At 43.8% G+C, this 27908-nt stretch overlaps 2 protein-coding genes across 7 annotated transcripts in view; one reads left to right on the top strand and one right to left on the bottom strand.

Annotated features, from left to right (window-relative positions):
* ATXN1 (ataxin 1) overlaps positions 1 to 27908 on the top strand; it is a 377565-nt gene that overhangs the window by 20763 nt on the left and 328894 nt on the right. For all 6 annotated transcript variants that reach the window (XM_068397238.1, XM_068397241.1, XM_068397236.1 and 3 more), the window contains one exon: positions 9006 to 9104. The gene's annotated coding sequence lies outside the window, so the exon portion shown is untranslated. The remainder of the gene's footprint in view (positions 1 to 9005; positions 9105 to 27908) is intronic.
* On the bottom strand, positions 10081 to 18866 carry STMND1 (stathmin domain containing 1). Its single transcript, XM_068396460.1, has 5 exons — positions 18783 to 18866; positions 17615 to 17795; positions 15346 to 15500; positions 10776 to 10901; positions 10081 to 10245 (listed from the first exon to the last, which is right to left on the bottom strand). The coding sequence occupies exons 1-5, from the start codon at positions 18864 to 18866 to the stop codon at positions 10081 to 10083; spliced, it is 711 nt and encodes a 236-aa protein (XP_068252561.1).

Below are 27908 nucleotides of genomic sequence, written 5' to 3'. Positions count from 1 at the left end.
AATAGGCTCAAAATAATGGGAGCAGTCATATCAGCATACTCTAGTAGCCAGGCACTACATATTGCCATGGCATGCTAAATACTCTCATGTCAGGAAAATTTTCCCTGTGCTTTGTAAATCTGTTTCTGAATTTGTTTATGTTTACCTTACTCATTTTCTTTCTCCTACTTTCCTCTCCTCCAAAACAAAATGCTTTGTATGCTAAAGCTACCAGAGAAGGAGAATGGATCTAGCACCTCCCAGAGATGTTCAAATATTAAAAATAAGAGATAGCCTGTTAAACACAAAACCCAGAAGGAACAAAAGAAAACAGAATACCAGAGGAGTGGGAAAGTGCTGGTAGAGGTCAGGTCTATTCTGCTGTTTATGTATCAGTCAGGTCTTTATTTCAGAACAAATCAGTCCACCGAATAAAGTCCCAGGCAGAAGAGTTAATGGGGTAGCTGTGAGTGAGGGCAGACAGGGGTCACACACCTGGGTAGGACATTCTAATTCTGCTCTGTCCTCACCCTCCTCAAGATAGTGTCTATCAGCTGGAGACGCATCTCCAGAGCTGGCTGCTTCACGGTAAGGAGAGGCTGTGACCGGAGCTTATGTACGATATCTTGATATCTTGGCAGGAGAGCTCTGTTAATACACCTGACAAGATCTCTCTATCCTGTGCCTTCCTAATCTGCAAGATGGCAGGAAAAGAGAGGGAATTCACTGTGTTAAACTGAGTCCCTGCTGTGTGTGATTGCTACTGGTCTTGCTTTATATAAGTTGGCTCTTTGTTTTTATCAAATGCTTCATGGGTTTTTTGGGGGGTTTTTTGTTTTTTTTTTTAAAGGAGGAGGGAAATATTTATGTTATTCCCATTCTGGGAGGGGCTGCACAGTAAAGACTTTTCTATCCTAAAGCATCCCAGTATCCAGCCCTCCCTCCTCATTAATCCTGCCCTCTCCCTGTGCCCTCTGCCCCCAAACTTTCCCTTGCGCATTAAGACCTGGGAGTCTTCTGCCCATTGGGATTTCTTCAGTAGTTGCTTATACAGTCACTGAAGTCTCTTTTCCGTACTTGCTGATCCTGTGCTGGGAAGAGAGATTATGGTTTCTCTTGACAAAATAAGAACTTATTGGCTCCTCAAAGGAAACCAGCACTTCTGACAGCAGCTGAAAAGCAGCCGAGTTGTTTTAAAATGTAAAATTAATGTAGAAAAACTAAGGGAGGTTGAAGGCCCCGGATTCAGTTTTTTCATTTAAGATCCCTCTGTACCTTTAGTATAGGATCATAGAATCATAGAATAGTTTGCGTTGGAAGGGACCTTTAAAGGTCATCTAATCCCCTAGTCCAACCCTCCCTGCAATGAGCAGGGACATCTTCAACTAGATCAGGTTGCTCAGAGCCCCGTCCGACCTGACCTTGAATGTTTCCAGGGATGGGGCATCTACCACCTCTCTGGGCAACCTGTTCCAGTGTGTCACCACCCTCACTGTAAAAAAAAAATCTTCCTTATATCTAGTCTAAATCTCCCCTCTTTTAGTTCAAAACTATTACCCCTTGTCCTATCGCAACAGGCCCTGCTAAAAAGTTTGTCCCCATCTTTCATATAAGCCCCCTTTAAGTATTGAAAGGCCACAATAAGGTCTCCCCAGAGCCTTCTCTTCGCCAGGCTGAACAACCCCAGCTCTCTCAGCCTGCCCTCATAAGAGAGGTGCTCCAGCCCTCTGATCATCTTCATGGCCCTCCTCTGGACTCGCTCCAACAGCTCCATGTCCTTCTTATGTTGGGAGCCCCAGAGCTGGACACAATACTACAGGTGGGGTCTCATGAGAGCAGAGTAGAGGGGCTGAATCACCTCCTTCGACTTGTTGGCCACGCTTCTTTTGATGCAGCCCAAGATACGGTTGGCTTTCTGGGCTGCAAGCGCACATTGCCAGCTCATGTTAAGCTTCTCATCAACCATCACCCCCAAGTCCTTCTCCTCAGGGTTGCTCTCAATCCATTCTCCACCCAGCCTGTATTTGTGCTTGAGATTGCCCTGACCCATATGCAGGACTTTGCACTTGGCCTTGTTGAACTTCATGCAGTTCGCAGGGGCCCTCTTCTTGAGCTTGTCCAGGTCCCTCTGGATGGCATCGTGTCCCTCAGGCGTGTCAACCGCACCACTCAGCTTAGTGTCATCTGCAAACTTGCTGAGGGTGCACTTGATCCCACCGTCTGTGTCACTGATGAAGATATTAAACAGTACTGGTCCCAGAACGGACCCCTGAGGGACACCACCTGTCACCAGTCTCCATCTTGACATTGAGCCATTGACCACCTCTGGATGTGACCATCCAACCAACTCCTCATGCACTGAACAATCCACCCACCAAATCCATATCTCTCCTATTTAGGGAGAAGGATGTTGTGAGAGAATGTGTCAAAGGCCTTACAGAAGTCCAGATAGATGACATCTGTAGCTCTTCCCTTGTCCACTAATGTAGTTACTCCATCGTAGAAGGCCACTAGGTTAGTCAGGAAGGACTTGCCCTTGGTGAAGCCATGCTGGCTGTCTTGAGTCATCTCCCTGTCCTCCACGTGCCTTAGCATAGCTTCTAGGAGGATCTGTTCCATGATCTTCCCAGGCACAGAGGTGAAGATGACAGGTTGGTAGTTCCCAGGGTCCTCCTTTCTACCCTGTTTAAAAATGGGTGCAATGTTTCCCTTTTTCCAGTCACCAGGGACTTCACTTGACTGCCATTACTTTTCAAATATCATGGAGAGTGTCTTGGCAACTACATCAGCCAGTTCCCTCAGGACTCTGGGATGCATCTCATCAGGTCCCACAGACTTATGTATATTCAGGTTCCTCAGGTGGTCATGAACCTGATCTTCTCTTACAGTGGGAGGGACTTTGGTCCTCCAGTCCCTGCCTTGTGGTCCATCTACCCGAGAGGTGTGGGAAGAGAGGTTGCCAGTGAAGACTGAAGCATAAAAGTTGAATAGCTCAGCCTTCTCCTCATCCGTTGTTACCAGTTTGCCAGTCTTGCTTTTGACAGGGGGTACACTTTCTTTGACCTTCCTTTTCTGGCTGACATACCTGTAGAAGCCTTTCTTATTATTCTTTGTGTCCCTTGCCAAGTTCAGCTCCATCCGCTCCTTGCCCTTCCTGACCCCATCCCTGCACAACCAGGCAGTGTCTCTGTGCTTTTCCTGGGATGCCTGACCCTGCTTCCACTGCCTGTGCATTTCGTTCTTGCCCAGCAGGTCTCGACTCAGCCATGCCAGTCTTTTGCCTTCCTTGCCTGCTTTCTTATACCTGGAGATCTTGCACCCTATGGGAAGTGCTCTTAAAGATCTGCCAGCCCTGCTTTTCTCCCTTGTCCCTGAAGGCAGTTTCCCAGAGGGTCCTGTTGACTAACTGCTTGAACAGCTGCAAGTTTGCTTTCCTAAAATTCAAGGTCCTGCCTTTACTCTTTGCCTGACCCATATTCCTCAGGACTGCGAACTCCACCAGTGCATGATCACTGCAACCCAGGCTCTCTCCAATCTTGACATCACCAATTAGCTCACTTGTGTTGGTGACCGTCAGGTCCAGTATTGCATCCCCTCTAGCAGGGCTGTCTGTTACCTGGCTTACGAAGTTATCCTCAATGCACTCCAGGAGTCTCCTGGATTGCCTACAGCTCGCTGTGCTACTTTTCCAGCAGATGTCAGGGTGGTTGAAGTCCTCCAGCAGGACGAGAGCCTGAGAGCACGATGCCTCCTGTAGCTGGAGTAAGAAGGATTTGTCAATAGGCTCCCCTTGATTGGGTGCCTGTAGTAGACACCAACAACAAGGTTCCCTTTGTTGTCTCAGTCTCTAATTCTTACTCATAAGCTTTCAACCTGCTTGTGGCCGTTCTTCAGACAGCTCTTCACACTCTATCCTTTTTTTTGATGTAGAGGGCAACCCCTCTGTCTCTCCTTCCTCGCCTGTCCCTTCTGAACAGCTTGTAGCCATCAATAGCTGCGCTTCAGTCATGGGATTTGTCTCACCAAGTTTCAGTAATGGCAATTAGGTTGTAGCTTTCTAGCAGCATGGTGGCTTCCAGCTCTTCCTGTTTGTTGTCCATGCTGTGTGCGTTGGTGCAGAGGCACTTCAGCTGGGCTGTCGGCCATGTCACCTTCTTAGAGGAACACCCCTTAATTCCTTTGAGGTATTTCACTGGTGTTTCCCTGTTGCCTCATATTATCTTAGGAGCCCCTGGCTCATCTCTGTAAGACTTCAGGTGTGCATCAGTGTAGCCAGCATGTCTCAGAGCAACAGGCTGAGGGCCCTTGCTAGCACCCCATCCCTCTAACCTTGGCATGTCATCCCACAGCTTGTCACAGGCAAGCCTGACATTATCCTCCTTCCCCTGAGTTCTACACTCAGTAATTAAATATAATGTTCTGTATATATAGGAGATCAGAAGACATTATTTACTGGCCATTCCTTGCATTAAGCTTCCTGAATTCATGCCAAAGCATCGCATTGTGTAGCACAATTGTACCCCTACCATTTAGTAATTTGGCTTGGTCTGAGGTACATCAACAGAGGCAGGCAGCTAAAGCAATGCTTAAACAAAGCTCTAAGGACTAAACTTAGTTTCATAATCCCAGGTAACATTAAAAGTGTGCACAGAGCAAGTTAGGAAACAATGCAGCTTCACAAGAGAGAGCTCCCGAGAGCTGCTGCAGCACACTGGCTCAGCTCTACAGGCTGTTTATACAACAGAGACTTATGCAAGATATAACTGGATGTCGAGCTCAAACACCTCAAAATCAGAGAGATCTCAGTTCCTGCCAGCCACTCCTGTCTATTGAATATCAGGGGCTTATTTGAGAATGCTTCTCTTGGTCTAGGTGTGTATTTTGTTTCTCCCTGGAGATGTAGGGCATAGTGGTCAGCTGTGTCTTGCTCTTTGTGAGGCAGCTGTTTGTCCCACATGTTCACACACCACCTTGAAATGGGAGAATTTTGGTAGTCCAGCAGCAAGGACCAAGATTTTAAATGGAACATTTTTCTTCTTCAACGTATAGAGAACTGCAATGCAGCAAGGACAATAAAGACTAGTGACTCCCCTGCATGCTGGAGAGAAGGCAAACTGGGTCAGAGAGAAGAACAATGTCAGAGGAACAGATGAACAAAATGAGGAAGGCAAGAGAAAGATACAATATCAGATGTGAGGGGAGCAGAAACAGACTCGTGAAGGGAGCAACTCTGACCGTGTCACACCAGGAGCTCCAGCAGCACCCTTACCTGCCCAAGAACAATCTTGATGGAAAAACATGGTTGTCAGCCTCAGGCAAAGGGACCTGCCCCTGCATGCTTCCACCAGCCCAAGATCCATGCCACTGCTTTTCCTTCAGACAGATGCAAACCCCCATCAGAGCACAGCCTGGCTCTGATCCATTGATTATTTTGAACATTTCTTTCCCTTCCTTTGAACTCTTCATCTCACCATCACATGGAGCGTTGTTCTTCGATAGATGTGTTTTGTATGGGAAAAAGCTGGTGGGGAGATGGCTGTTACTACTTCACGTGGTAGAGTTGTCTTTGTAGTAAGAGAAAAAGCAAACTGATAGTATAAGTGAAATTTTACTTCCCTTTAACTTGTCTTTCTGTATTCTTGGAACTCTATTTTTTTTCCCTTGTTCTTCCTCCTAGTGACAGCTGAACAAATAGTTATTCACATCCTTCTTTTAGCTCAGTGTCTCAGGGATCTGTGGCTGAAAGGCACAGTACCATAAATACTGTGTGCGCGATGTATTCTCCCTTCCTGCTCAAAAACTCGTGGGAAAAAAATGGACAGAAATAAATACCGAGCCTCTCCCGCGGGCCGTGTCGGGGCAGGGCGGACCCTGCTGGGGCGGAGGGGGAAGGGGCGAGCCCGTCGCCTCCGAGAGGAGAGCTTCTGCTGCAGGTCTGGGTGGGGGGTGTCTGCTGGGGGTGGCCGTGACCGTGAGTTATACCCAGCTGGCAAGAGACGAGGCGTCCCGCAGGAGCGGGAGGAGCGGGAGGCTGCCTGGGGATTGAAGATGCAGAAGCTGTGCCTGGGAACAGCTGGAGGCTTTACACTCAAAAGGGATGGGGAGATACCAAGGGCCCTGGTGAGGCCACTGACCTGCACACGTCGGCTCGCCACCAGCAAGTTACCCCTGTGCTTCCTCCGTCAGACAGCACACAGACCTGGTGCATTTCATGCTGAAACTCCAGCAAAACCCCGAAGAAGATCCCTGTGACGGGGAGAGGCAGGAGCAGCAGGCGCATTGCGCAAAGCCCTACGCTCAGCAGAGTTTCACTAGGTGTTACAGCATTGTAACCCGACCATTTCTTCCTCATGTGAGAAGAAGGCTCCAAAATGCCTCCCCCCACAATACGACCTGAGACAAGGGCTCATTGCTTCTCACAAAGGCATCTGAGGGATTTAGAGCAGAGATGAGAAGCAGTCCCCAAATGCCAAGGTTTGGAATCCTTCAGCCTGCGCATAACCTGAGCACTGGTGATCCCGGTGCTTGTCACGCTCAGACATCCGTAAGTTTGGCTCTGTTCACCCAGTTGCTCAGCCAGTTCGAGTTCAGTTTCAGAATGTGGCTGCCCTCTGGTGAAGTTTAACGGAGCAAATTCAGGCAAACCACTCCTATGGAAATAGGTCTGTGATGGTTGTAAGGGTCTGAGCAGAGCAAGCCCTGGCTGGTCTGGCCTACTGAGATGCTTCTGCCTCCCCTCCTATCTCTGCCCTAGCATGGGAGAAAAGGTGTCTTTGCTCAGGTCACCCTTGCTTAGGCTTGTGTGTCTCCCTCCCCCTGTTCATGGCTAGCAGAGCAAAATGAGTGCTGACAAGGAGACTAGTGCTCTCTTGCACAGTTGCTATGGTGCTGTGGGCTCCTACTGCCTGCCTGTTCCCTTTTCCAGATCTGTCAAGGGACAGGGATTAGTGCAAATGTGGCTGTGACACGTCAGTGGTGCTTGGTCATGGCCACTGCTGAACTATGCACCGAGGTCTTTGGTAAGAGACCTACCAATCAAACAGGAGAACATTAAATACTTGAAGGCATTTTAAAAGCAGACACCTGGCACCTACTTGCTGCCCTGCTTTTTTTGTGCAAGCAGTTAGCCGTGGCTAGGAGCCCTGCAGTTGTCAGCTATATCTCAGTGTAATTTTATACACAGGAATTTTCACAACGTCCTGTTCCTTTGAACTCAAGCGAAACAGCAGGCTTCTCCTTTGCTCAGAAATGTAGCTTTGTTCTCCCCGCTTAGCTATTCTCTTATGCGTCAAGAGACAAGTCCAGCATCCACTGAAGGTAATGGAAAGACATGGTTGGCTTTCAATGGGAGTTAGATCAGTTTTCAGATAAATCCACAATTCAGTAAGGCAGGCTTTAACTGCTTCTCTTATTAGTAATATAAACATTAGTTTACTCAACAGAGAGATTTGATCTTTATTTTAAAATGATTTCCAAGTTCAGAAAAGGTTTAAACTGTGTGCCCAACCAAGAGTTTGTATCTTCTATTGCAGCAAAAGGCTCAGAAACTTACTGTGCCAGAAGGTATGAAATTGTGGCTTTCAGCAGATCCTCCTAACAGAGGCAATAATTAAAGTTGTTGTGAACGTTGTATAAGGAGAAATCCATGCTTTTCTTTTCTGAGATTGCTTTCCACTTCTTGTACACCGTGTTCAGCCTCTTCCAACAAGCGTCATAGAAAGACTCAGAACGTTATTCCCACTGGTCTAACAGGGTCAGCCAGACAACACAACAACCCCTTGCCAAAGTGTATACCAGGCTACCTACCTTTCATACCCACCCCACCCCGTGAGGTGGGCATGGAAAAGTTACCTGCTCTGGGCTTAAACTCTCAGATGTGCTCAGGAGGGAGAATTGAGTGTTTGACTTCTGAAACAGGTCTGTGCCCTCCCCAGGTAAAGCGGACAAGCCGGACAGCATCACTTACCAGCCCACCAGCTGAGCTACACTGTGCCACAGCTCCATCTCGAATCTTTGATTCTGTGAAGTTTTTCTAAATAGATTGCTATTAGTAATGGCACTTGCCAAGGCCCTCTTGTTTCTTGTTGCTTTTTTCAGGGTGTCTTTGCTGCATAGTTGATTTGAGAGGTTAGCAATCACGTCTGACACACAGATGAGCCAGGCAGGAGCCTGTGAGTGGTCCTATTACAAAAAGGCACTTCCCTGATGCTGTGCTTCTCTCTGTATCACAAGGGCTTATAGGGCTTAGTGCTGCAGGGAGCTAAGATCCTCACCCAGGAAATAGTGGAAGAAATGGCATTGGCTGGGGACAGAGCGTCATTTGTCCTTCTGAAACTATGGGAAGGCACTGGAAGACTATTAACACTTGACAAACTTCACTGCAAGGGGAAGCAAATTAGACTCTAACTTGGTGGAACAGTCTGTCTGTATGTGTGTGTGTATATATATATATATGAAACAGTCTGTATGTATATATACACATACACACACCAGGTTTTTTTCCAAGCCTGGGCAGGTAGCCTTAGCTTGAAGTACCTAAGAGACAAAATTCAGTGAACAGCCTGGGTTAACTGCGTGGTGAGAATGTACCCTCAGATCTCTTTCTTCTCCTATTTGTCAGGCTGTTGCATGATTTTGAACCAGCTGATTCAAGTTTCTCAGTTTCCTAAGTTTTTTTCCTCTTTTTCCTGTTTTTCTACTGTTCTTTACAAGCAACACAGAGCGATTTTGAGGTTTTATTCTCTATTGCTATATTTTTTTTTCCCCACAAAAACCTGCAATTTGGCCAGGCCTGGAGCTGGGCTGAAAGAACAGGCTCTTTCTGATGGGCTGCCTTACTCATTCAGCCCCTCAGGTGAGATCCCAGCTGCTCAGGAAACGAGATGAGCTCTTGCTCCTCCCCTTAGTGATTTAGTACAAGTCTGGCAAGAAAGAAGAAACAGCAAAGCTTTTTTCTTCCTGAGAATAACAGGGAGAACTACCATGAGACTGTAAAAATAGGGACTACCTTTTTGTCTGTTTTGTAGTGCCTGGCCTGTGATTTAAGAGAAGAGTGGTCCTGTGCTGCAGGTGAATTTCTTTGACTTGGAAGGTGGAAAGGAAGAATGTGTCATCTGTAGATGAAGGTAAGAAAGTAAAAAGCCAGGGTGGGAGCAGAGGTGAATGTGGTGTGGGATTGTTGGGGGAGGGAGGTGAGTAGAGCCTATGGTCCAAATAGAAGTTGGGATGGACATGTTTAGAGATGGACAAGAAGGGGGTGGTAGGGCTGAATAGCAGGGAGAGCATGAATGACACAATTGCTTTACTTCTTACTTTTGGAAGAGCTGCCTGTAGTAAATGTGTGCACATTGGAGGCAGGGCATGGGGGATTCTAAAGTCAAAAGACTGACCAAACCCACCACTCTGTAACAGAAATAGTCATCTCCTTCCATGTGGACAACCCACCTGTGCTTTGTACATCTCAGCCCATTAGTTGTTTTCTCCATTGTAGTTTCAGTACTTGTTCTGTCCTTCCCTAGTATGCTCAATGCAAGTGGAATAGATATTCTTGGGGCCTGCTGTCACCTTACTATCTGAAGCTCTCAACTCTTTGCTAGTTGCTCTGCACAATAAGTTAAAAGTCTTTTTTCTTACACTTAGGGTTCCCACCATGTTCTACTGCCCCAAATCGCTGCTGGTGACAGCTTTTTCCCTGCACACTTTTGTGCCTTCCTGTGTGTATACAATGCCTTTCCAACCTCCAGTTCCCTGCTCCCTAGGGAAAGGGAATCTTTTCATGGAGCCATCCAAGAAGTGAGCTAAAAATAATAATAGAATTAAAAAGTAAATTTGATGGAATCATGATAATGTATATGTGCTCGAACTTAGCGACTGGCTGGTTACTAATTTGCCTCTTCATGGCTCTTCTCATTTGTTTTGTTGCTTTCAATTATTGTGTAACAATTAAGATTAGATACCATTTTCCCAGGTGAGATAAGCAGCAGCAAGACTCAGCTGTGCTCCATGACAAATCATTTACTTATGCCCAAAAAAAAAAAAAGGACAGCTGCAGGGAGCAGAGGAGTTCTTCATTTTTGCAAGACAGCTTAGATCCAGATTGCTTCATTGATATAGCTGTAAGGTATCAGACTCGATGGCAGAGTCCTCGGTATAATTGTTTGTGGCTTCTACTGCAGTTACTTCCTTCAGCAGTACCACTGGCTCACCGTCTAAAGGTGAGGGCTGAGGGGTGTCTGTACCTCCTTGACTTTCAAAACTTGGGCAGTCCTTTTCACAGTGTGTTTACCTGTAGTTGGTGGGCAGTGGCTGGAAAAAAATGTGAAGTGTTAATGGCATTTTGTTCAGTTCCTCTTCACTAACATAGAACAAACCAACAAGAACAGCAATGCTTTGTAATGAGGGATGGAAGTAGATATGTCAAACACATGCAGCACTTCTTCCTATCTTTGTACCCAAATGTGATCAGAATGTTATGCCACTTAGCACTGAATTTAGTCAACTTATTCTGGTGTCTGTGGAAGATGCATCTTTTGCTATAGGGGGAGAAAAAAATCAAAACCTGCTCCAGAAGTTTCCTTTCCTATGCATATTTTTAGAATAATCTTCCAGACTCTCAGCAAAAATAAACTTGGATTTCCAACATCTATGAGAGGAATATAGGACTCACTGCGCTGCCATTAATCAGGTTTTGGTAGTAGGTTGTATATAAACTGTTTGCATTAGCTTGATTTATAAAAAGTAGAGGGTTTTAGGTGATAGAGCAAGCACTGGAAAAATACAAAGCAGAATTAGCTTACCTGTTTCTTCTCTTCAGCAGAAGTCTTCATGTCCTTCGCTGTAAAATCACCTGCTTCCTTGTTTCCAAACTGAATTTTTTCCAGCCTAGCTGGTGGTTTCTTTAGTGTCTTTTCCAGGACATCTCTCTGTAGAGACATTAAAAGCTTTCAGGAGAGTATATTTTGATGTTGGGGTGACACTTTGCTGCTTGCCTTCTGCTTTTTTTCTGTGCATGGAGGTTATGGACTCTGATACCAATGAAAGCCTAGAAATAATGGTGTGCTAATAACCTCAATGCTCGCTCATGAGTGTCGTCTGTAGTGAGAATTCCCATTTTTGTGCTGAGTGATGGGTCTGTGAAGCTTGCAATGTTGCTGTACACCCAGCTGATACAGGGATTTGGTAAGGAGGCCCTAAGTATTTAGGGAAGTTACTATATTGCTGCTGAAGAGATTTAAGAATGGTTTTGTTAGAGCTTAGCATGATACTGCTGGCCTCTGCTGCATACAAATGAGCAGCCCAGTCCTAGAGCTCTGCTGCTGACGGTAGCACTTACTCCTGGAAAGATGCGGTGATTATTTGATCAGCCAGGAGGCTGAATTCTGCCGTTTTGTGTATGATAAGCAGTGTTAAACCCAAACCAAGGACCTACAGTTGAAATAATTACTATCCTGTTACAAGTTTTGTGAGTTATCTGCTCCACAGACTTTTATTGCCATAAATAACTCTAGAAGTCAGGCCTCACTGCCAGAAGTGTTAAGTGCTGCAAATAGTATCGAGGATGACTCATATCGTGAGAAGAAGGTGGAGCATGATTCAGTAGGAAGAAAACTGATATACAAAGGAGACATTTTGAATGCAGATGACACAAAAAATCTGAACAAAGCAATATTCAATCATCATAAAAATGAAACAAAAGAATTTTTCACAAGAAAAAAGGAAGAAGCTCTTCTTTCTAATGACAAAGGCCATTCTAGCAAAAGCCCGAAGTGGGAAGGTATGGCTGAGTATGTCATTCCTTACCCAAGATAAACTCTGGACTGCATAGGAAGAGATGAATGGAAAATTCTTCCCAATATGTCCAAACTAAACAGAGTATTCAGCAAGCAGGTTGCTTTCCAGATTGTTCTGCGTCTATATAAGCTGAGAAAAGAACTTAGCTTTGAGCTAAACAGTTTTGGGAGATCAAGAGTGCTCAAAGCTTCAAGAAACCCACACTGAAAGCTAACAGCAATGGAAACGCTAAAATAATAACGTGTGTGCATCCCTTGTAAATTATAACCCATGATAAAAGGATCAAATTCTTATAGACTGCTCTGTTTGAAACCACAGCTTGTGGTCCTTTTGCTTACCCTCTAGCTCACACACAGAGGAGTGCCTTTAAAGGTAGACTTGGAAAAAAGATATCTGATAGACTCTATCCTACTGCTGCTTGTGCACTAACAAACTGAATTGTCCAGTGCTGCATATAATTCAACTCCTGATGCTTCTTGGGAGTAGGGGTATTTATTAAGAGCTTAGTGTAACTCTTCAGGGGTGAGGATTAAACTTTTTCACATTTGACATCAGCTAGAATATTTTTGAAGCACTGGAGGGAAAAATAGCAGTAAGAGCCACTGTTAAAATCGTAGAGGCTGGATTACCTTGTGGCATGTATGGCCCTTCCTTGGCTTTGTTACACTAGACCCATAAAACGTTACTCTCAAAAGTACTGCTCCTTTAGAGCAATAATGCTTAGAAATGGGTATAACAAGGCATCTTAATTTGTACTGCTCGAAGTTCCTTTGTTCAGGGTAAAGTGAGGGAGGGTCAAAAGACTAGCATAGCTGTTTGACAGTGTTGGCAGTGTCAGGAAATCCTGAGAAGGCAGGTAATGCTGCCAAGGCTTAAGGGGTGCAGATACTTACATGGAGCAGAACTATGCACAGGAAGGGAAAGCTCTTGCAAGGATATCTCTGTCTCCAATATTATTGTAAAAATAATCTCAAGCCTGGCTGTATTAGTCTTTTATAGTGGTGAGGTCTGTGAGCTCATTTCTTCGTTGAAGCTAGTGCTGGACTGAAATTCAGCATAAAGATATTCATGCTTATTCCTGGTCAATTAGAAAATTTCAGGTGGACTTTACCTGTGTGTTAGTGCTCAAAATCCAGAGCTGCATGTTGTAATTTAGAATATATCTGGGTAATAAACCTTTTCTATTGCGCCTGCGTTCAGTGCATTTAGTCGCTCTATTCATAGGTAATCATCTGGAATTGAGCTCTAATGGAATAAATTATTCTTGCAGGATGTAGCACAGGACAAATTTTCTATTGCTGCTAAGGGAGAGCTTATAGTTAACACCTAGTGACATATTTATGTTTTCACTTGTAGGTTGCCCAGCAGTGGGCCCAGCTCAAATGTAAAATATCACTTGGAAAAGTTGGCTTTGTTAGTGAAAAGTACAAGGCTCACTTTTAAAAGCTGTACTGATTTTTGAGACAAAAAAAAAATATGGTGCCTTCCTCCTGTTGGAGAATAGGAATTCCCTAAGGAGAAATAGCACAGACTGGGTTTCTGTCAATAAAAAGAGTATGTGTAATTTAATACCAGACAGCTTTTTAATACAGGAGGAAAAAAAGAACAGACACTTGCCTATCTTATGAAGGGGAAAGATACAAAAACCTTCCTGCAGTATGTTACCTAAATTTACCCACAGAGGGAATAATTCTCTCATACTCAAAAACCCGTGTGAGGGAAGTAAGTAAAGGGTATGGAGAAGCTGCACTCAGAGACCCTCCAGCCCCATTTTCCAAAGTGCTGGCAACAGGAAATGTGTTAGCACCAGTGGTCAGGCTGTAAGGTGGCACTTGCTTCTTTAGTCCTTCTTATTAAAGCTTCTGTTTGATCTTCAACAACATAAGTGGCTGAGGTTAGAGATATGTGAATGGCTTGCCTCAAATAACAAAGCTACTCAGAATCATCCTTGGTTTGAGCTTGAATTGTTCCTGTGTTCAAGCAGTGGTGGGAGTGTGCTTTGGATGACACATCCACAAATATGTTAAACTTCTTACACACTCCCTGAAGACCTTCTCCCTCCTGACGTCTGTACTCGAAACTCTAGCCGGAAGAGGCATCTGATCCTTAACACAGTCCTTGACAACAAAGAATGAACTTGAATTCAGAAGCCAAAATAAACTCCGGGTTATAATTCAGAATGAAAAGAAACCTCAGTAACTTTGCAGATGACACTAAGTTGGGTGGGAATGTTGATCTCCTGGAGGGTAGGAAGGCTCTGCAGAGGGATCTCGACAGGTTGGATCGATGGGCTGAGGCCAACTGTATGAGATTCAACAAGGCCAAGTGTCGGGTCCTGCACTTGGGGCACAACAATCCCATGCACTGCTACAGGCTTGGGGAAGAGTGGCTAGAATGCTACCTGGTGGAAAAGGACCTGGGGGTGTTGATTGACAGCTGGCTGAACATGAGCCAGCAGTGTGCCCAGGTGGCCAAGGCGGCCAACAGCATCCTGGCTTGTATCAGAAATAGTGTGGCCAGCAGGACTAGGGAAGTGATCATCCCCCTGTACTCGGCACTGGTGAGGCCGCACCTTGAATACTGTGTGCAGTTCTGGGCCCCTCACTACAAGAAAGACATAGAGGTGCTGGAGAGAGTCCAAAGAAGGGCAATGAAGCTGGTGAAGGGTCTGGAGAACAAGTCTTATGAGGAGTGGCTGAGGGAACTGTGGTTGTTTAGCTTGGAGAAAGGAGGCTCAGGGGAGACCTTATTGCTCTCTACAACTACCTGAAAGGAGGTTGTAGTGAGGAGAGCGTTAGTCTCTTCTCCCAGGTATCAAGTGATAGGACAAGAGGAAACGGCCCCAAGTTGCACCAGGGGAGGTTTAGATTGGATATTAGGAAAAAGTGCTTCATGGAAAGGATTATCAAGCAGTGGAACAGGCTGCCCAGGGAAGTGGTGGAGTTGCCATCCCTGGAGGTATTTAAAAGATGAGTAGATGAAGTGTTTAAGGATATTGTTTAGTGGTTGACTAGGTAGTGTTAGGTTAATGGTTGGACTCTATGATCTTAAAGGTCCTTTCCAATCAAGACTATTCTGTGAAAATGGACACTAGATTCTTATTCAAATACCAGTTCTATAATTTTTTTAAATCCATTTTGTAATGGTTTCTTAGTCTGAGATCAAATGTAAATTGTAGATTTCTCAGTGTGTGAATATTTAGGATTTCTGAGGTCTTAATTTAAGTGTAATTATAAGCCCTGACAGCAGTATTTCTTCTAGCTTTGTGGACTTGAGAAACAAGTTTGTGGCATGTAACTTCCAGTGAGTTTTTCAAAGAGCAAGTTCTTAGTACCATCACTGTCTCCTTTGTCCCCTTTTGAAACAAGCCTAGAAGCTGTAAACAACTGAAAACTGCTGCCAGCTTCTGTTGTGTTAACAACCCCATAACACAGTTCTCTGTTGTTTAACAACTTGCTTCCAAATTCTTAGAGGAGATATGTCTGGATGCTTTGCATGTGCAGAAACTGAATCTCAGGGTGCTCACAGCAGGGTCAGAGCTGTAGCAGGGGTCCTGCCTCGTATAATGTCACTTACCTTGTTTTCATACACTTCTCCAGTCCTGGCAGCGGTACTTTGGCTCTTGATTATTCCCTGCATCCTCAGCTCCTCAAGAATGTCTGATGATTTTTGCCTCTCTGTTTCCTGTAAGGGCCATGATTTACTGATGAACTCGCTGGTGAGCAGTGTGTCTTCAAAAGATGAAAACATTAAAACTTAATACTTGTAGAGCACTTGGCATTCAAACAAAACTTCCTGATGCATTTCCAATGCCAGAGTTTTTATTCAAGAGGTTACATACTGAGAACATCCAGTGGAGAAGGCCTGGTCGAGGCTCTCTTCACTGCTTAAACTTTGCAGTAAGCTTTTTAGTGGCTTGAAAAACAGTGCAGGTACCTAGTTCAGTTTCTCACTGTAGTCACTTACACCTAGAGGGGCACATTTGGGAAAGCATGGAAGCATGTGCTGAAGGCCTGTGAAGCCGATTTTTGACCATGTTCCCAAAGAGAGTCCATAGGGAGCTCTTTACAATTCAAGTTCTCAAGGGTTCTGTGATCTGGTCAGAGAAAGCCAGGCTGGGATGGGATAGTACAAGTGTACTAATGAGCCATCTTGTAGAGATCACTGTGCTCTTCTGTTAAATGAACCCAAACTTTCATATGCTTTTGTGGTCTATGATTTTTGTTGTAACAGCATTGCTACTGATCATAAGCATTCCAGTGCTTAATTATATATTTATAATCGGCAATTAAGAACAAAAAACAAAATTATTTTGATAACCCTTCTGAGTGGCTGTTTAGTTTCCACATATTAGACATGAATAAACAACGAACAACTTTATTGCCAAGACCCATCAGGTTTTTCAACCCTCAGCTGACGGTTCTACCATCTGCCCAACCTCTATTGGCAGAAGTTAGAGCTTTTGTATGAAGAATGCTTGGACCAGATCAAAATCACAGCTATTTGACATCTGCCAGTCTTTATAAGCAGAGTGAGTAAGACAATGTTGGCTTATTTTTCAGTTGTAAAACAAAAATACAGAACATCTACCACTGGTAAAAGCTGACTCCATACCTCTCCTAAAATAACTGAACCAGTCACCCAAAAAGCACCGGGGTTCAGCTGTCAGTCAGAACACGTAAATGTCAGAAGCCAGTATACAGCAAAAGATATCTTGGCAAAAAATAAAAGCATGATGAGTGGGCAACGTTGACAAGCGATGTGAATTTGTATTGGTTTTACTAATCTGTTCATTCAGGAGAGAAATGTAGTTGAAATATCTTGGTATGGTATGGGGTTCTTTTGTATTGAAACAGAAGATTGAAGCATGATTCCAAAAACTTTCTGTTTAGAAATTTCCTGTGAAGTTATCTTTTAGCAAGTGAGAGGAGAAGGAGCTTGAAATTAAATGAAACACTATTTCAGAGCAAGCAAATAATTCTGTTCAATCTGAAATGAAATCCTTTCATCATGTCCTTCTGTGGCATTGGGAGTTAAGGCCTCTTTAATGAATAGCAAACACCAGTAATTATTCCTTTTGTGTTCAATTTTGAAATATTTTATTACAACCCTTGTTTATTACAAAGAGTAAACAACCACTGTAGATTTTCCATTTAGTGTGTTTGTGAAATGTAAGCTGTTCATGGCACTTGAAAAATACAAGAGTTAAACTACAAAATTAGCGGGTTTAATTGTGCTGCTTTTCCATTAGCAAGTCTTACTACAATGGTGTCCTAAGATTATAGAAGTTTGGGTTTAAGTGTTCACTTAAGTTTTTTAGCAGACCTTTGCTTATTGTCATGAAGATTTCTGGAATTTTTATAGTTTTCTCTATATGATAACTGGCCCTGCAACTTTTCTTTGCAAACTTAAGGAATAACATGGTATTTACTTACTGTCTCTACCTGATGCTAGTCAGGGGCATTGCATTAACCATTCAGTGGCAAAAATTGACTCGTAACAGCAGACCGATAGTCCTTGCGTACAATGTTCTTCCCAGTGTGCTGTAATCCCAGTTAGAGAGGGCTACCCCTGGGGACAAGGCTGAGTTTGTTCTCTTGGTCTGTTCCAGGTGTCTGCCAAGACAAGTATCTATCCTGCTGCCTTTTTGGGTAGTGAGGGTTGAGCCATGCTGCAGAACATGATCATCAGCTAGGAAATACTTTCTGCTACTACTGCATGGTTTTAAACACGTGCAGCAGGAACATTTCTGGGTATAGAAGTTGGCTGTAGCGATAGACTCTCAAGATTATTTGCTCCTAGGTCTCAGTTTGTGGAGCTGCTATGAACTTCAGTTACTGTTTACCTGTGCTTTGTGCATTGCTGCTTTTCTGAGAAGATGTAAATCTTTCTGGTAGCTCTTCAGGGGAGTGTCCCTCACTGGTCTCATCTTCAAGTTTGGCTCCAGCCTTTGAAGTGCCTGTTGGCCAAGCTGCCCCATCCTGTGAGGGAACAGCCTCTGTTCCAGCAATGCTGTCATTTTTAGTCTACAAGAAAATGAAGAAGCAAATGAGAAGAGCTCCTTGGGCTTCTAAACATTTAAGGTGGTATCTAGAATAGGCCCAAAGAACTGGCAGGTTCTGAGTGGAGTGGAAGACAAAGGTGTTCCTGATACTTATCTGTATTCTGTCACAGGTGGATGTTGATGGTGAGGAAAGGTCTCTTGGAGCATTTTGGAAAGGAAACAATGACCTTAAGCCTAATTGTGTCCATAATTCAGTTGACTATGTTGGAGTATTGTCTCAGTACTTTAAGTGCCCTCTGTATATGGATCATTGGTTAGAAATTTAAAACTGTGTTTAAAGATTTCTGGAATTTTTATAGTTTTCTCTATATGATAACTGGCCCTGCAACTTTTCTTTGCAAACTTAAGGAATAACATGGTATTTAAAACTGTGTTTTAAATTAGCTCTTGGTAAGGTGGTAACCTGTGCACCTTCTAAACAATAACTTTGAACCTCCAAAGAATGCAGGAATAGAGCCTAGATGTATTCTTGTCTCTTCTCTGTATGTTTGAGCTTGAGCCAATGCAACTCTGCAAACTTCACAAAGTGGCTGTGCACATATATCCTGGAATACTTGCATATATACAAGCCCCCTGCCTCATAATAACTCTTTGATGCAAAACCTGCCTTGCTGCAGTGTTGTAATTCATCACTGGTGTGGGAGATAAGTGCCTCTAATTGTATCTTTAATGAGGCAAGTGAGACGGACTGTGAAAAACCACTTTTCAGGTGCTGTAAAATCAGGTTGTGCATGTGGCCAAATGGTGAGTCTCCTTCCCCTTAATACAATAAAGGTTGTATTAAGCTGAGTGAGTGATAGTCCTTCTCTTAAAGAGCTCCCTGACAGGTTCAGAGCTACCATTAACATCAGCAAAACCACTTATCTGTATCCATATGTCCTTGTACATTTGCGTGCTAAGATATCTCCTAACATACTTTATACAGAGTCTGTTTGGAAGAAGTCACTACCTGGCTTTTGGCTTCCTGGTTGTTCTGTAGCTCCTCAGAAGACAGCTGTGTGACAGCGACCCTGTTAGAAATATTGCAACCCATGGTGAAACTGTGACCATCTGCTTCTCCTTGCTGCAAGTCCAGGGAGTAGGAATGCCCTAGTCTCTTCCTTGTGAGCTTGGTTAGTTGTTATCACCATGGAGTCTAATTGTTGCCAAGGCCTGTTGCTACAATAAATAACACCACAGAAGGCTTTCTTCTTATGTCCTGGCATACAGACGTCATCGTCTTTGTCCAGGCACCCTCATCTGAAGTTGAGAGGGAATGTGTTTCTTCTGCGCAGCTGCGATGTTAGAGCAGCAAATCTGTACAGGTCATTCAGGGCATTAGTGAGCCTCCTGTGGGAACTCAAGCGAAGACTCTTGAGTATCTCCAGTCTTTTCTCCTTATTCTTTTTCGATGAACGAGATACTGTCATGGAGAATACACACACATTTCAGTCTCTGTTTGGATTTCTTAAGTATTCTTCAGCACCACTAGCAATTGGAAAAGATCAGTCCTGAATCTGGAATTCCAAGCAGCAAGGCAAGCTTTTAAATGGGAGGAGATGTAGTCAGGAGACAGGGACAGGCTGTGACTAGGGAAAATGTTTTAAGCATCCTTTGAAATCATTGTATAATTTCTTGATTACTGTTTGAGTCTCTTCACATCCTTAGAAGTAGATGTCTGTAGGAGATATAAAAAAAATTTAAAAAGCAGCTGTGGTTTATACTTCCAAGAGGTTGTTATAAAAGATAAAGAAATGTTAAGGCAGTGTTGTCACTTGAAGATCATAACTGGTCATGTCTTAGATCACTTGTGCTGAGAACATCAGCTGTTATAGTTAGAAGAAATAAATTGTTTTTTCACAAATATTCACATGAAAAGAACTCTGTTTGAAATAAAAAGATTCAAAAACCCCAAGTAATTATTAATACCTGTGAGGAATTATTTTTTTTTAACTTCCTGAGACCTTGGTAACAAATGAATGTCAGCTTGTGACCTTACCCTGATTCGTAGTGGAAAACTTTCTGTAAAACTTCCCAAATTTCTTTTCCATATATGTGAAACAGAGATGTTTACATGACTAATGTGTCTTTCAGGAAGTAAGGCTAGTGAACTTTCAGAACCAAATGAACCCCAACACCGAGACAGAGTGACTCCAGCCTAAGAGATCACTCTGGATGGATGGCTGCAGGCAGCCCTATGTGTTCCTCTTGTCTCCAGTCCAAACCCTCTCCTGGTCTGGTTGGAAAGCTGAATAAACTCATTTGCATGGCAGTGAGCCTGAAGTGATCTTCCCTGCCTCAGTGTGCTTTATTTGTGCAAAGCACTGCAGTTGCTGTATGGCTTCCAGGTGGTAGGTAGCGTCTCTACCCAGCTCGGAGAACATGCGTGTGACTACCTACCTGTGCTGGCATCCTAGAGCTGCAGGGAACTCTCAAGTGTGCACCTACTGTCTGTGGAGAAATAAGTGTCTTCCAAGAAAGTTTGTTCTTTTTTTCATCCCTAATCAACAGGGAGCTGATTCTTGAGTCCAGTTTGAATTCACACAGAATGCAAGTCAAATAACCTTTTGGTGTGTGGGTTTTTTGTTGTTGTTGCTGTTCTATTTTTTCCTCTCTTTAGCAGATGTTTGCAGGTTGTATGCGATGACGCTGAAATATGATTGCTGCTTGATGTATGGCAGAACATGATGTACAGGCAGAGATTGTTTGCGTTTCTGATTAAATGCTTGCTGCGATAGTGCAGTTCTATAACTTGTTTATAAGTAAATAATAGGTGAAGTTTTAATCCTTGCAAAAAGGTGATTTTTCTTTGTTCCTTCAAACACAAATAAGGTGATAAAATGCAAACTGAATGTCAAAGTAAGAAAATAGATTAAATGTAAAATCATAGGCTGTAGCATAATAAAAAGCTAGATAAGCTTCATTTGTGCTTTACAAATTGAATATTGGTACATATAAAGACAGACAAATGATAGTTTGAAGAAAGAGTATGCAGGATGTAACAAGTGGCGTGAAACTGGCCCTTGTTCATATTTATGAAATGAAAAGAACCTTCTTAGATCGCAACAGAATTTGTACACTTAGAGCCTGATCTTTAATATCTCATGCACATGATTAAAATGACATGGTGAACAGTATGTTTTTGAACAATCAGAGCTACAGGCTTTCAAGAGCAGATTGCTCTTGCGCTGATGCTGACTGACGATAGAAAATCCTCCTCTCATTTTAGCAGCTTTTCATCAATCTGTAAAATTAAGAATGAGCAAGTTTCAGTACAGCCAAGGCATCAGTATGTGTGGTGGTGGTTGAAAAATAAGTGATGGTTCTTCCTAAGTATAGGATATTTCCCTTTAAGAAAACCCATGGAACAGAGCCTATGTGAAGCACATTGAAACTGGAGAGAAAGAGGAGCTGTGAGAAGGCTAGAAATGGGGAAGGGGGAAAAAGTGCAGGTCTCTTTATGCCTTGTCTTGCGAGAATGAAAATGAAAGCCAGTCACAGGGATGTGCGTGCTGGGGAAAAATCGCTACAAAATCAGAAACAGCTGTTTCTGTAATTGCTGGTGTTATGTGGAGGAAATTGAAATGTATGTATTTTTTAAAATGAGAGTTGTTTTCAAAACTCCCAAATCTGAAGCTCTTTGGTGGCTCGCAGGATGATTAGGAAAACTGAATGGGAGGCAGGACATCTCGGTGTCTACAACCTTATCAGCTGTCTCTGATTTATGCTCCTAAATTAGTAAGCTACTGCAGAGAGGTGAGAAAAGGACTATCTGTGGAATGGCATTCCTGGCACACAGCAACACTTCGCTAGTCTCAGTAAGTGAAAGATTCCCATGTAGTATCATCAGCCTGACATGTACACAGATAAAAAGCACTAAGGCTTGGAGGCTGGCTGAAGTTACTAACAAAACAAAGCTTGGCTGATTTGAAGGAGAGGGGCAAATTTCTAACATTTTTACTCTCAACATTCCTACTGACTTCAAACAATAGAAAGCAACAGGGCGGATTTTTCAGGGACTCTGAGCAGCCACATTTCTGTTTGAAAATAGGAATGAATAGTTGAGCAGCTACAGAGGAAGAGTCCTGACTATTAGTGAGCACAAGTAGCTGTTTGGGAGAGAGACTGAGGCCAAAAAGCCTCTGAAAGTCTGCAGCCCATACTGTGCCTGTGCCTGAAGAGGGAAAAGGGTGCCCGTTTTCCCTGTGCTCTGGTGACCGTCCTCTGGGGTGCTGCCACAGTCCTGAGGAGGAATCTGTCTGTTAGAGGCATGGGTGATGGAGCGGAGGTGAAAAATCCACCCCAGGAGATGGGGGCTGCAGCTGGGGTTGAGTCTGCAGGCTGGTGAGGGTGGAAGACAAAAATTGAGCTGGGTTGTGGACTGGGCAGAGGGGAGGGATGGGGAGAGAGATGAGGAGGTGGGCCTGGCTGTATAAGGTGACACCAGAGATGTTGGACATGGACCAAAACTGAGATTTTTGCAACTGAAGTCAAAGCCTCTGCAGAGACTGCAAGAACTGCTGCACTTCAAAGAATCGCTGCTTAGCTAAATCCAAGCAGACTTTGACAGACAGGCACCATGGGATGTTTCTTTCCCTGGAGGTTTCTTCTATTCCCAACTGGTAATCTTACCTGGGTGGTAGTGGATGAATTTGTCAGGGCTTCTGTCTCGGGCTCTTCCATGTCTCTATGTACATCCCAGATGGGCTAAACAGCTTGCAGAGCTGGCAGTTAACGTGGAGCCTGAGTTCTGACATCTAGCTTAATATTTGTAAGACTGGGAAGGGGAAGATGGCTAGAAGGGGAGCCACTGACTGCATGGCTGTAGTCAATGGAGTCAATGGACTGTAGTCAATGGACTGTTGGTTGTGCGTTGCTAAACCAGCTCCGCGGCTGACTCGTGTGTGTGTTGTATTTCAGTGCTGCATGTGATCCAAATGCTGTACGTAATCTCTCCGTGGTGACTGCACAGCACTTCTTTCTATTTAAGGAGAGAAAGAGGTTTGGGTTTTCTGCCAGAATTCCCACTCAGGTGATGACACTTCTGCTTGCAGAATTTCCCCGTAGCTTCAATTGTAGTAGTTGTTCTTTGCTCCCACTCTTAAAAAGTGCAAACGCAGACCTGCTGCTGTGTTTTGGGAATGTGGCAGTGGTTGCTCTGCTGAGGCAAGCGATGTGACCCTGCCGTGCATCGCTTATGCTAGATTTGCCCTTAGTAGAGTGCTGCACCCAGTCATGCTACTCTGCAGCTTTCATCTTTCTGTGCCTGACTTTGGCATAACAAGTTGGTCTTGCTAGTGATCCTGCTAGATGATAGTGAGACAGCCAGCTGGAAACCAATGAAAAGATGATTAAGAGCCAAGAGAGAACCATATGGAGAGAGAGGGATTTCTCTTTACAGAGTTATAAGTAAAAGTGTTTATGTCTTTGGATCCCACTAGCTGTTTTTCCCTTCTTTGCATCAGTTTTATGGGTGGGAAGCGGTTGCAGTTGATTAGCAAATTCTGTGAAATCACTTTAGCTAGAACAAATGTTGTAAACAGTAGATGTTTCAGGAAGCTCTGTCAGTACTAAAAATCAACAGGCCAACATTGTAATGATAATAACAAATATTTAATAGCTATTAGGCTAATGTTAGCTACAATATTACATAGGCTACCAACATTATATAAATAGTATTGTTTTGCAGAGTATAAGCTATTAACTGAAGGGTCTCTTGTCTCAAATTTAGATGATGTGCTGATTTCTTTTTTCTGAACTTAGGACAGCAGAGCTAATAAAGTCCAGCTCAGTCTGGAAAACACTTCTACAGATGCTTAATTCTATTTGAAGTCAAAGTAAACACAGGCCTTGTTCATTCAGAGCCTTATATAGAGACTTAAAACAGAGGATGTCCAACCTTAATAAGTTAAGACTCATCAAACATAGTGTAGCTAGTAAACAGAACCAAGACAATTGAAACAAATTATTGATTCATGAAATTTATTCTCTTCACAGAATGTTCACATGAAGATTGTGTTGCTAGTGAATACAGCTCTTATTCAGATTTACTAAATGAATATTATGGAGAGTGTGTGGGTTTAAAAAAAATTGTTAACTACTTCTGTATAGTTCACATCCTCAAGACTCAAGCTGTTTCACATATGTTATTGTTTCAGTCTCCCTGACTGAATGCTATTCAAACAAATAGCACTGAATCCCTGCTTGAATCGGTATGAGGAGTAGGGGTGCTTAAAGCCTCTCTTGGGGGTTGCAAGTTTCTCATGACTGTGGGGTAGTTTAAATAAAGCCTGACAAGTAGGAAATGAGAATTTTTGACAAAACTCAGTGTCTTCCTTCCTCTCCAGTAAGAGCAAGTTAATTCTACTAGTTGCTGTTCCTAGAAGAGTCAGGTACTGTGCTATTTAGTTGAGAGCAGGGTATGCTAGTATGTTTTTTCTCTTACTGCAATGTTCAGAGCAGCTTTTGCACAGTGCTGTCTTGAACAAGGATTCAGGCTAGCCTTTCATGGCTTTAGTTGCAATATGGTGAAATACTAAGTGTGTGTGTAGGTGTGGGGTACTGGTAGCTGACTGTAAGACTGCCCTGATGGTTTTGAAGGACAGATCTTCATGGTGTTCAGAACCTCTGTTGTGTCCCACCTCTGGATCCAATTCTGTGCAGAGCACAACTTGCCTGAGAGAGACACAAGAGCTTTTTCTTTCTCTATCCAACTGGAAAAACTTAATAGTGTTGAAGGATGGTGCTCATCTGAAATACATCTTTTTCCTGTGCCCATCTTTTGGTCTTTTTTTTCTTCCCAAGCAACAGCAAAAACTTCCTGTTAAATTGTTCTCTATGAAAGCTACTCATGTCTCAGTCTAAGATGCTTTTGCTCTTAGCCCAAATACAGTAGCCTCTTCTGTCTTTGCTGAAACTGCCTATGAGTGTTTTAAGTGTATCTGTTGGTCTCAATGGGATCTGTTGTCACCCCTGTTTGAATTGGTGGATGTTTTGGTCTTCTGAGAAAGCTTGTGTTTCTGCCACCGAAGAGTCCTTGCAGATTGCATGGTATGAGAGAGTCCTGTGCTCTGCATAGTAACTCACAGTGGCATTTGTTCTCCAAAAATATGCAATGTGGACGAAGGCAGCTTCTGTACCAGGTGCGCTGGGAATAGTTCAGAAGTCTCGCATCAGTTTGTTGGGCTGAGCTTGCCTTTTCAGACCCGTACCATTTTACTTGGAATATCTGATGCTGAGTTTGGCATCAAATTTTAAGCCAATGACACTAATGATTAAGTTCTCAAAGATACAGTGGAAATTGCCAGGGCTTCTCCTTCCAAGCTTTTGGGCTAAGCCAAAATACCCTTTCCCAAGGGAACAGAGGAACCTGGAAGTGCAAACCCTTGTAGAGGGGCAAACCAAAGCCCTATCAGAAAAGGGGAACTCATGTGTGTGGTAGGAAGGGTATGCATAAATGAGGATCTCTTGGCAATATTTCTCCAACCCTGGGAACAAGCTATGTGAGATGCTGTGCTAATGGAGAAGGGAGTGTGGATGTACAGACAGCCCCACCTTGAGCTTCTGCTTATCACTGGGATAAGACTGCTATTAGGGGCAAGTTACCCCACAGGGGATGAAACAGGCCTGTGATCCCATGCACTTCTAGTTGCTGGAGCAGACCTGGAATATTCCAGGCATCAGCCTTGCTCTGTTGTGAAGTGATGCTAGAGCTCCTTTCGTGGGACAGGACAGCTCTGCTCCTGGAAGAGTGCTGTCCCGAGAGAGCACCACCTGGCTCTGAAGTGACCTAGGAGGGTGGGCAGCCATCCAGCCTGGGTCAGCTGGCATCCTCGCTTGTTCCTGACTGCAGTTTGGGCTTTGTGGAAGGGCTCTGGAGAAATGCCACTGTCTGAAATCTAGATGTCTGGCAGAAATACAGAGAGAGACTGCCTGACTTGACTGCAGCTTTCCCATGCTGGAGGTCAGGGAGACCTGTGAAGTTAGACTCCAGATTTGAACTTTCGTCATGGGTGTTTAAAACTGGCATTCTTCTTTCAGCTTATCTGCATATAGAGCTGCTACACATTGGACTTGGGATGTTCCTGGAACAAGAAACGGATTGTATAGTATAGCTGCTTTCCAGGGACTGCCTTGTCAGAGTCTGTGATTCAGCTCTTTGCCTTATGGATTAAACTTGGAGTATTCATGTACTTTTAAATTTCTTTTAAAACAGTTTGCTGAGATGAAGTCTGTGCTGTTAATTAGAGCTCTGCTGCTGTTCGCAGGATGCTGGCTGTGCTGAGCAAAGCTCTTCAAACACCATTTTCCTGAATTTGAACAGGCAAAGCATTGGCTTCTGGGGCTCCCTGAGCAGGCAGTAGAAATGAGGTGAGGAGCTACTTGTTCCTCGTGATGTTTCTGTGCTGCTGGGAGACTGGCCACGCAACTAGGTGGAGCCAGATCTGGTCGTCTCCTGGGTCTCTTAGGTGCATGGGGCAGGAAGGGGCTCACTGCATTGCCAAACGCAGTCCAGCGTTACTGTATGCATCGTAAAATACTTTTTGCACAGTGACCAAATGCCATTCCAGCAGATGTTTAACGCAAAGTTGTCAGAGCTTCTAAGGAAGCTGTGCCACAGCTTTGCTCCTCTGCTCAATGACAACTTCCTCCAGACTCCCAGCCTCTTTTATCAGTAACTGGTTCATAGCTGTATGTTTCTGTTTTAACCTTTTGTGATCACTTCTTCCATCCCTTGATTCAGTGGGTCCTTTCCCTTTCTCAGGGACCATCCCTTCAGCTTTTGCCCCCTTCTGAGTGAGGGACCTTCATGCTTTGCCTATCCTTGCCCAGAGCCAGTTCTGTTTCATCTGTTTTCTTGTTTTGTTGTGGGACAGAGGCTGTAGCTTTCTTTTCTACACAGGCTTATGCAAACATTGAGGTTGTCCTGCTAAGAGTTTTGGACATTCTTGTGGTGTAAAGCATATGTGGGAACAAATTTCATATGTGTGTAGTCTAAGAATCAGCTAAATATTCCCTTATTTAGCTGTTCACACTCAGTTCCTGAAGTCCTCTGCTTTACTTTTATGCAGAGAGTGTTTTCAGTCCTAATGCAAAAGCTGTTCAGAAATAGTTTGATTCCATTTTTCTGTCTAAATGGGGAATGGTCCAGATTTGTATGTGAGAGTTGAGATCAAATACTTGTTGTTTGCATCTATTTAAACAAAATATGTTTAAAAAAAAATTCCACAGAGGTTCCAAAATTTCTCCTGAAACATTTTTCACTTTCTTATATTTCAAAGAAGATTAGCAGAAACATGGAGCTGCTTCGGCAGCTGTGGAGATAGAATTAAAAAAGCATGAGTTAAAATACAACTGCTCAAGCTGCAGGGGGGGGTGTGTGTGTTGCTGAAGAGTGTTTACTGTAAGCATACTGGCTGTGCGGCTGGGATAGCTTTTAGGTTGCAGAAATATTACAAATCTATTCACTTTACATATGGACAAGCGGTGATATACCAGAGTGCTGTGTATCGTGTGTATACTCTGAGTATAGAAATGCCTTGTTCTCGGGAAGCCTCCATCTCTGGCGTGGAAGGCAGCAGCTATTTTTAGTAGTGTGCTGCAACATTACACAGGAGAGCACAGGATGATGCTGTTTCCCCCACTCACTTCATGAATGACTTCTCTGATTTACTAAGGAAGGATTGATGACAAACCAGTTCAACCAGATAAGTATGGACACAGCTTCACGTGTTTTTGAAAGAAGTCAGCAAGGCTGTGCTGGGGAACAGTCTGAAACATGACAACAAAAATTGCTGCATCGGAGAAGAGCTCTCTAAGCTGTGCCCTGGAACTGTAAGCGCTTAAAATACCAGCTTTAGAAATAAGCATTACAGCGCAGAGCCTGGGCTGCCCAGAACAGTGGGCACTGAGAAGTAAGGCGCTGGCTGGTCTTTTGTAAGACTGGAAAATGTCTCCTGTGTAAAGGGACAGCAGAAGACTTGTGTCTTACTTAACTCCTGTTCGATCTCCATTCCTGAATATTTAACTGATTCTTGGACTAGGTGCTGCCCTCTAGGTATGCATGAGATGTATTCTGCATTCCTAAGTGATAACA

Source organism: Nyctibius grandis, chromosome 3, assembly GCF_013368605.1.
Source record: "Nyctibius grandis isolate bNycGra1 chromosome 3, bNycGra1.pri, whole genome shotgun sequence".
Classification (NCBI taxonomy): Eukaryota; Metazoa; Chordata; class Aves; order Nyctibiiformes; family Nyctibiidae; genus Nyctibius; species Nyctibius grandis.
The sequence above is the reverse complement of the archived record's forward strand: the minus strand, read 5'-3'. Positions and strand labels throughout refer to the sequence as shown.